The 9542-nt window shown below is 43.8% G+C and overlaps 1 protein-coding gene across 1 annotated transcript; it reads left to right on the forward strand.

Annotated features, from left to right (window-relative positions):
• The first annotated feature begins 222 nt into the window (after positions 1–222).
• Positions 223–9172, forward strand: LOC123057072 (protein PLASTID TRANSCRIPTIONALLY ACTIVE 10). The gene is made up of 14 exons (XM_044480230.1): positions 223–287; positions 3399–3411; positions 3928–4731; positions 5898–5957; positions 6049–6078; positions 6176–6249; positions 6589–6670; positions 7359–7432; positions 7586–7652; positions 7813–7905; positions 8015–8191; positions 8303–8353; positions 8438–8589; positions 8667–9172. The coding sequence occupies exons 1-14, from the start codon at positions 223–225 to the stop codon at positions 9055–9057; spliced, it is 2133 nt and encodes a 710-aa protein (XP_044336165.1). The 3' UTR covers positions 9058–9172.
• Positions 9173–9542: the final 370 nt, after the last annotated feature.

A 9542-nucleotide genomic window follows, 5' to 3' on the forward strand; every position in this document is an offset into this window, starting at 1 on the left:
TCAAGCGACAGGCGGGCGGACGGAACCGCGGCAGGGCCGCCAAGAGCACCCGGCTCAAGCGACAGACGGGCGGATGGAACCGCGACAGGGCCGCCAAGAGCACACGGCTCCGGCGACAGACGGGCGGACGGAGCCGCTACAGGACCACCAAGAGCACACGGCTCCAGGGACAGATGGGCGAACGGAGCCGCTACAGGGCCATAGTACGTCGGGGCGACCCACATGGCAAGTTCGCTGGCGGCCGCGCAGCCAGGGCCAGGCGGCGGCGGCAGGGGCGGCGCCCTAAAGTTCGCCAAACCCTAGCAGCGAATAGCGATCCCGGTGTGTTTGTCTGGGTTTATTAATCTCATCGTTTTTTCAATCAAAATCCAATCATATACTTGACTAACAAAATGTTAACGCATGTTCCAATAAGTTATATTTGAATTTCATTTCTAATGATACCTCCCCTGATAAATCTTTATCTTTACTTTTTTAATATTAATTAAAGGACGGATTGTTTCTCTGCTTTTTTGGTTTGCAGCGGATCCACATGTTTTTTTCGTCCGTCGTGTGACTAACGTTTGTCGTTCATCCGAAATCCTCTCGCACGAGTTTGATTTTTCGTCAGGTAAAAAAACTGGTAAAAATTTGCAGCCATGGTGGAGGTCGAACCCGTGACCAGCGAGGTCAACACCAGCGCAGCTAACCAGCCGGAACGGCTACCTTCACTGTTGAATTTGCAGCCCTACGTTTAATAAAGAAACAGATGGCACTGACAGAACATAAAAATAGCGGTGCGAGACTGGGATCAAACACATGACCTCCCATGAATTAACCATACATCCCTACCATAGTAATTCTTTGATTTTTTGTCCAAAAACGGCACCTCGGTTTATATAAACTAAAGGTAGCGAAAGATTTATATCTTTTTCAATTTCAAATGTGATTTTGTTTTTCACAGAAGTAAATACTTTTGGCAAAACAAACATTATAAAATATGTTAACAAAATTTAAAGACTCGAACATTCTTTACAAGCGGCAAATAGGATTTCGGAAAAAATTGCGTTGCGAGGACAAAACCTTGAGACCTCCTCATCAAACATAAAGGTTGGAGTAAATTGGGCTAGCTCGTACTTCTATCTATTACCTCCATCCATCCATCCATCTATTATTATTATTATTATTATTATTATTATTATTAACTCAGGTACAATGAGTACGTCCGTTATTTTTGGTGATTGAGAAAAATGCTTGATTTAATCTCTCTGGTGCATTGTATGCGAGCCCAATTAGCCAGGGGCGGAGCCAGAAATTTTGGCCATTGGATTCACTCCATAACTACATTCCGCATAGCTTTATTTTAGTTTACCAAAGTATGTACCAACTCTTAAAAAATTTCCTTATTTTTTGACTTTTCTGAGGCGTCATCGCCTCAGAAATTTAAGCCTTAATGCAACAAGTATCTTACGGAATCAATGAAAGCATTAAGCCAGATTTGATTTTGCTCTTTGTAAGATCAGTTTGTTTATCAAGACACCTGAATTGACTGAACTTGATTCATCAAAGCATCACATCTGTTTTTTACTATTGCATTATAAAAGCTAATAACATTAGCCTTACCATTATGAGTATATAGTCGGCTTTTCCTGTTCCAACCGTTCCAGTCGTTAATTGCAAATGCGCTAGTCTAGCTTGTCCCTTATTGTAATATTTGAAAATGTAGCAGCATAAACACAATGCCTTATGCACTTTATCACTATACTCAAGCCAAGGACCATATTCATCAACAATCCGGATTAAATCTCTGTTGAGTATCTCCAATTTTCCTCTGTGGGTAATTAAAATCAGACGGTTGCCTATAAGGTCCTTCGTTAAATATTTGCGTCTAATCTCATCTTGCTTCTGTGGATTTCTTGTGTACTCTGAAATTTTCTTCCGATCATCCGGATCATAAGGCAACTGATCTAATTTAATTTTTCATGAATAGTAAGCTTTGGGAAACTAGCTGCAGTGACATTTGATGCACTTTGCCTACGTCTAATCTAGTGACCGAGTTCCCTTTGAAAAATATGGCTCCTTAGACTATATCAATCAAAGTTCATGGAGTATTTTTCTAAAAAAAGACGAGGCAAAACAATAGCTATTGTACTGGGCTATTAGTCTAGATAGAACATATACACGAGAGAGAAGATGGGGCAATTTAATCTAATTACCTCAAGTTTTGGGATTCAATCGTTGCAGAGTCAATCTACATCCGCCTGCTTGCCACGGGCGTGTGGCGGCGGCCAGAGTGGCCGTGCAACACGCACATGCCAGATGGGAATTGGAGAAACGAACAAAGGAACGACGAAAAAGAAGCACATGATAGATTTTTTTGGGGGGGTGAGCAGACGATACATGAGGCGTGCCCCATGCGGCTGCATGCTTGCGTGACTCGCGGACTCACGGTTTAGGCATGTGAATGATTTGTGGGATCTTTCCTTTTGGGCTCTTTGTTCCATGTGAGGTGTATTTTGTTTGTTGGGGTCAGCCAAGATATTTTATTGGGTTCACATCAGATAAATATGTACATATACACACGTACTAGGCAAAATCCATTGGGTTCACTTGAACCCAATAGCTCTACGCTGGCTCCGCCACTGCAATTAGCCCGTGGTAGCTAAAATATAATATTTACATGGAAATTGTTTCAATTTAAATTATAATCACTTCTCATTTTTCTACTCGAAATTACATCAATTTATATGTGTTTGCAGGTTGTACGAAAAATCAATAAACCGCTCCAGGGATCAATAGAGGGTGAAGAGTGGTTCCCAATTATCCCTAGAGAAAGGAACACGCCATTGTTTTGTTACAGATGAGCTTGCATGATTTAAGTTTGCACTTCTCAAAAAGAAGAAATTAACTCCTAATACTTTGGATGTTTTGTATGCGGGATCATGAGGGAACATGAGACAGGTGCTATATTATGAGACCGTGGGAGTATGGGAAGGAGGGAGTATAACTTAATATATAATGGCAATTGGACAGGAAACAGTGTCTAACTTGGCCGTGTTGTAGGTTTATCGACTGCACATTCACAATCTAGATTTAGGGTTAATATATATAATTATAACTTCAAATATAATGGCGAGTGCCCTTAGGGCAATTGAGTATGTCAGTTAAAACCAAAAATGCAAAACGGAGACCGAGCTCCATGGAGGCCTTTATTTGAAAGCTTCAAAATTCAAACTTTTCAGTTTCAAAACATTCTGAAAAATAAATACACATATACCTAGATACATAATGTACATGTGTGCAAATATTTAGGTTTAAATATAATAAAATGTGAGCTACACAAAAAAGACAAATCTAGGGCTTTTTTAGCATATGTACTGTTCATCTTTAAAGTTCATGATTTTGTTTTTTGTGTGCAGCTCGCAATTTAAGGTATTTCATCCTGAATTTTTCCATGCATACACTTTACATCCTTGCATACATGTGTAATTTTTTTTCAGATTTTTTAAAACTAAAATTTATAAATTTTAAAGTTTTTAAAATAAAGGGCTCTATGGAGCTCGGTCTCCAAAATGCCCTACTCAGTTAAAACTACTTAATCAATTATACATCAATTCCCTCCCCTGTTGCAATGCATGGGCATATGTGCTAGTATTACTTATTGCTGCGACAGATGTATTTAGAAAGTACTCCCTCCATCCCATAATGTAAGAGGTTGTTCAACACTAGTATAGTGTAAAGAAAGTCTTACATTATGAGACAAAGGGAGTATTATTGTTGATACGTCTAACTTATATTTTTAATTATTAAAATCCTAGTCAAACTATGATTACACTACAAGAGGGCTGTAAATCAGGACGGTGGCAGTATGGATTTTGGAAAAGAGAAGGCGAGATTTCTGAAATAAAAAAGAACTGGTAATAACGGAGCTGGATCACTCGCTGACAGGTGGCTCCCAGCGGCCGCACCTTATCCTCCCGGCGTCTTAAACCCCTCGTCGGGACGACCGACCGACCGCCGCGCCGTCCTCCCAAACCCCGCAAAAAAATGGCGACCAGCGCCACCTTCCTCCACCTCCTCGCCCCTCCGGGCCTCCGCCCCAAGCCCATACTCCGGCCCCGCCTCCGCCGCCTCGCCCTGTCCGTCTCCCCCTCGGGCCCCGACGAGATCCCCGCCGACGACCCGCCCGTGCTCCCCTCCATCCTCGTCAAGAACACCGAGCCCGAGGACGTCGCGCGCCGCCGGAGCTGGGTCGAGCACGGGTGGGCGCCCTGGGAGGAGGCGATGAGCCCCGAGGTGGCCTTCGCGCGCCACAGCCTGAACGAGGGCGAGGAGGTGCCGCTCACCTCGCCGGAGTCCGTCGAGGCGTTCCGCATGCTCACCCCGGCCTACCGCGAGAAGGTGGAGTCCGAGCCGGGGTACCTCGAGCGCCTCTTCTCCATGCGCGAGACGCCCGAGCCCCTCGAGACCTCGTGGGCCGGCCGGCTCCCTCTGCGGCTCGTGCCGCCGCGGGACTGGCCGCCGCCCGGCTGGGAGGTGGACCAGGACGAGCTGGCGTTCATAAGGGAGGCTCACAGGGCGGCGTCGGAGCGGGTGGACATGGAGGCCGCCGCCGCCAAGGGGGTGACCAACGTGGAGAAGGTGGAGGACGCGCCGCAGGATCTGGCGCTGGAGCGGTACAAGGTGTTCCTGAAGCAGTACAAGGAGTGGGTGGATACCAACAGGGACAGGCTGGAGGAGGAGTCCTACAAGGTAGTATATCACTATAACTCAATCGATTATCTCTGTCCAGTACTCGCAAATCCGCAATGGCCATGATGATGATTCTACGAGAAAATAGTTCTGTCATTGCAGCAGAGCATTCTGAATTTGTTCTGGTATGATGCAATCGAAGTTGGCTTTTGAAATTACTGGTCTGCTTGTAGCTAAATGATTGTTGTGGACTGCAAATCTGCAACCCACATATGTGAGAGCTTCTCCAGTCACACATTTGTCACGAGATGTGTTGATCATTGCTCCCTATTATGTTATCACCCTTGATAATTTCAGAAGAAGTGCCTTCCTGCGATTAGTTCAAAAAGGACCTGTAGTATTATTTCAGTGGTGATTAATTAGTTCAAGAACACCCTTGTAGAATGATTATAGTGATGCATTGTGATAGTTATTCCATGATATATTTCCTTGTTGAAGTAGACTGTAGAAATGCTCAAACGCAGTAACTTGGTATCATGTCAGTATACACTATTCAGTAGCCTGTTATGTGCCTGTTTAGTTGCACTTTTTTTGCAAATTGTTTAGTTGCACATTGGTTGTGAACAATGTTGTTCCGCAATCCGTGTACACCTTTGTTTCAACTTTCAACTCTTGTGATTGGTGTTGGCTGGCGGTGCCTTGTTATTTATTTTGAGGTGAACTCAAGATATCTGTTTTGCATTTGCTCTGCACTGCAAAGTACTTCCTCTGTAAACTAATATAAGAGCGTTTAGATAACTAAAATAGTGATCTAAACACTCTTATATTAGTTTACGGAGGGAGTAAGTGTTAACGTCATACTTTCCCCAGTAACTGAACTTTGGAGCCAGTAGCCTAACTTGTTATTTGTCGGGTTATGGACGTTACTATAGCACTATGATTTCCTATAAGCTATACAGCTAGTAATGATTGTATTTTGCCATTATTACTATCCAGACTAGCGATGGTTGCATTTCACTTAAGAAACACAGCCTTTTAATGATAGCCCTGAACGTTAGTCAACTAGTTTTTACCCCCTCAAATGTTCTGGTTTCTTCATATGCTTGGATTATCACAAATTCACAATGATTTTGAGTCTGGCTTGTCATCTCCTCAAGTGTTTGTAGCCATTCTCATCATTTCAGGACTGAGCAGTAATATTCTACTTGGCTATTTTTGTTATGCAGTTTGATCAGGATTACTACCCTGGTAGACGAAAAAGAGGTAAGGACTACCGAGAAGATATGGTATGTCCATTTGCTCTTGAATTTGCTGCCTAATTTAGTTCTATTTTTCCTGGTCCTGTTAATTGCTGATGTGTTGATTGCTTTTGTGCAGCTGGAACTTCCATTCTTCTACCCTGGACAGGTTCCACTTGAACTTTTGATTGTACCTTCCCTCTTCAGTAACTTGCTGACTGTTACCATTTTAACCTTCGATAAATGGTTCAATCTACCACATGCAGATATGTTACGGTAAAGTGATCTCTATTCACCTCCATCAAGGAGCTTTTGTGGATATTGGTGGCACACATGATGGGTATGTACTCCTCTTAATCTTCTGCACAGTTATGGAGTTACCATGGCTGATTTAAGATCATGCGTTATGATATTTTTAGTGACATTTTGTTGTTGTCTTGCTTTTAAATGTGACCTGTTAGCTACGGTGAATAATACCACATGGAAATATTAAGGGCATCTGCATGTTGGCACGAAACTGCATCACAATATTCTACCAATAGCATTATGTTGAATGATGATCAATGAATGGCACTGTCAGGCCTAACTTTGCCTTCTTAGAATATTCTACTTTTTTTACATAACTTGTCATAGTAAGAAGATATTTAATTTGTGTGGCTGCATCTCTTTATATGTTTAGGTGGGTGCCCATAAAAGGAAACGATTGGTATTGGATCCGCCACCATATCAAACCTGGCATGAATGTCTATGTGGAAATTCTGGTTAGTTAGCCTTGAAGTTCATTTTCCAATTTCTGTTGCTGCTTCTGAAGATATCTAATGGTAAACAATATGTAGTGGAGGAATGCCTGGTTATCCACATTGCATTATGATGGTACATACAGACGCGGAGTATTTGAACCGAGCTCACATGCTCTCCGATGAACAGTAACATCCGAAAAAATAGTTTAAAAAACTGATTTTTTTTTGTGATAAACATTGATGAATGTTTTTACCGCCTGCAATTTTTTTGTGATAAAATGATATTCGTGTGGGTCTGGGCAAAAAAAATCAAAATCGATGATCTGAAAAGACTATTGTTGGAAGCATTTTGGAGCATTGATTTTTTTTGTCCAGACCTCCACGAATGTTATTTCATCACGAAAATTTGCAGGATGTTAAAACTTTCATCAATGTTTATCACCAAACATTTTTACTGTACATCAAAGAGCATGTGAGCTTGGGATCAAAAGAGCACTTTCCTGTACAATTTTGTTACTCCGTCCGATCCATATTACTTGTCACAGCTTTAGTACAACTTTATACTAAAGCTGCGACAAGTAATATGGGTCGGGAGTAGTTTTTTTTATAAGATGTCTTTTGTTTTTTCTTTGCAACCTGGATCCTGGAATTTCAGTAACTTTAGTAGATATGCCTTACTAATGAATTATAACTATCTATTGTTTTGCAGGCCAAACGAGACCCATATCGGTTTCGTTTCCCACTTGAAATGCGCCTTGTCTATCCTAACATTGATCACCTAATGTGAGTGCTGTCACTAACTCACTATCCTTATCCTCAGTCACTCTGGCGAGTCCTGATTGTGTGACGGTTTTAATGTCCATTGTGTTATGCATTGCTTCGATTTACCTTCAGTCTCGGTTGACTCAGGGTTGTCTATCTTCTTCCTTGCTGCAGATTTAATAGGTTTGACTTCCCACCAATATTTCACCGAAAGGAGGATACAAACGAAGAGCAGCTGTGGGTACGACTTTTCAATTGATTTAACATTTGCTCTCTTGATTCTGTTTTCTGCTACTTCGTTAAATCTAGTAATTCCCTCAAGAATTTTCACATTATTTTTGTTCTTACTTCATCAGTGTTATGTGCTTGTGTGTGCTTCTTACCTTTATATGCACTGACAGCGCGAAGGTGGAAGGCTGCCCATTCCTAGGAAAAAGCCTTTGACAGACATGGAAACAGAACCTTTGGTGTCAGACCACCCCTTTGTTGAAACGGTAGCCACATATCTACCGCTAACATGCTTGTGTCTCTTGCTCCCTCCTAGTGTTCACATTTGGTTCCCATTCGATAGGTTTAACAGGAATGTTTTTTATCTGCTTGCAGCTTTGGGAATGGCATAATGCAGAGCAGATGATTTTAGACCACGAGGATGAAAATCCAGATAAATTCAAGGATGTGACGTACGAGTCAACAGTTGATACATCCTCATTCGACGAAGAAAACAGGATTCAATACACTGAAGGACGTGTCAAAGAAACAGTGCTTAAAAAGAAAGTTGTGGTACGCATTTGTGTGCCATGATTACTTTGATCAGCATTGAGTCTTTATTTCAGAGTACAGTGATCCCTTAATGATACACCCATTGTGGTTCTGAACTTTTTTCTGTTATAGAATGTAAACATCAAAGAACTCGATATGAAGGCTGCTCGTGCTGAGCGTGAGGTACCGTTTCTTCCATCATTAGCTGGATTTTTTGTTTAGCCACTCTGCCATTCCTTTACTGATGCTGAAATTTAACCGACGCAGGAGATTAAAAGGCTCAAAGCGGAAGCACAAGAAAGAGGAGAGGAGTACAAAATCGGAAAGATGCGGCGGAACATAGAAATGGACGAGTACGATCTGCTGCAGTGGCGTCGCTCTTACGAAGAAAGGGAGGCTCTCCTCAGAGACATATGCTGGTAACTGCGACTGAACAACAAGTTTCATCACACCCAACACACGCGCTCTCATTATTAACACCCATGTAAACCGGCAGCCGGAAGGCCCTGGGCCTCCCCATCGAGGAGCCGGGGCGGTACGACGTGGACGAGACGGTGGTGTACGGCAAGGACTACTACGACCCGTCGAAGCCGATGTACCGGTACGACTACTGGGGCGAGCCGCGCAACACGGAGAAGGTGAAGCTGGAGCGGGACGTGGAACGGCACAACCAGCAGATCATCGGGGACGCCAAGAAGTGGTGCGAGACGTCGTACGAGGACTACGTCCGGAAGAAGACGCTGCGGGAGGCTGCGGAGGCCCGGGAGCGGCGGCGGAGGGCGCAGGAGCCGCAGGAGGAGGAGGAGTACGACGATGACATGGACCTCGACTTCGAGAAGATGACCGACCCCCGCGCCCCGCACAACCGGTTCTACATCACGAAATGAAGAGATGGCGTGGCGTGGAGATTTTAGGTGTAGTAGTTGTTCTGTTGTGTGCAAGCAAGAGATGTGAATATTTGGTAGCTTCGTGGCTGTGATAAAGCTGTGACTTGACACTCAATTGTGCGCAATGTTTTCGAGTGGATGAGTCGACGGGTCGCTCGGGGAGGGCGACTCTAGACTCACGGTCGACAAGTCGACATGGCGATGAGTTGACGTGAGTTAAGCAGCAGGAAGTCAGGGGAGGAGCACAAGTGCACAGCAGCAGCAGCAACCAGGGGAGGAGGGGAGGAGCACACCACCAGCAGCAGTAACCAGGGCCAGCTGAGAGATGGACCACTAGTTATGCACTTCCCTGTGGCCCAAAAGCCCATCTAGTAGCTATATACTCCTCCGTGACCTAATCCACCATCCACACTCCTTCCTCCCTCCCCACAGCTGCCACACATTCGCTGCCACTCTCTTGCCACCTGTCCACCACTCCTCCCAGC

Source organism: Triticum aestivum, chromosome 3A, assembly GCF_018294505.1.
Source record: "Triticum aestivum cultivar Chinese Spring chromosome 3A, IWGSC CS RefSeq v2.1, whole genome shotgun sequence".
NCBI lineage: Eukaryota > Viridiplantae > Streptophyta > Magnoliopsida > Poales > Poaceae > Triticum > Triticum aestivum.

What these genes read in the sequence shown, in the direction of transcription:
- LOC123057072 (XM_044480230.1), top strand. Translation starts at nt 223, where the DNA reads ATGGCAAGTTCGCTGGCGGCCGCGCAGCCAGGGCCAGGCGGCGGCGGC. An exon ending in CATTCTTCTACCCTGGACAG is followed by an intron (nt 6,079 to 6,175) that starts GTTCCACTTGAA and finishes TACCACATGCAG; the next exon opens with ATATGTTACGGTAAAGTGAT. An exon ending in CCTAACATTGATCACCTAAT is followed by an intron (nt 7,433 to 7,585) that starts GTGAGTGCTGTC and finishes TCCTTGCTGCAG; the next exon opens with ATTTAATAGGTTTGACTTCC.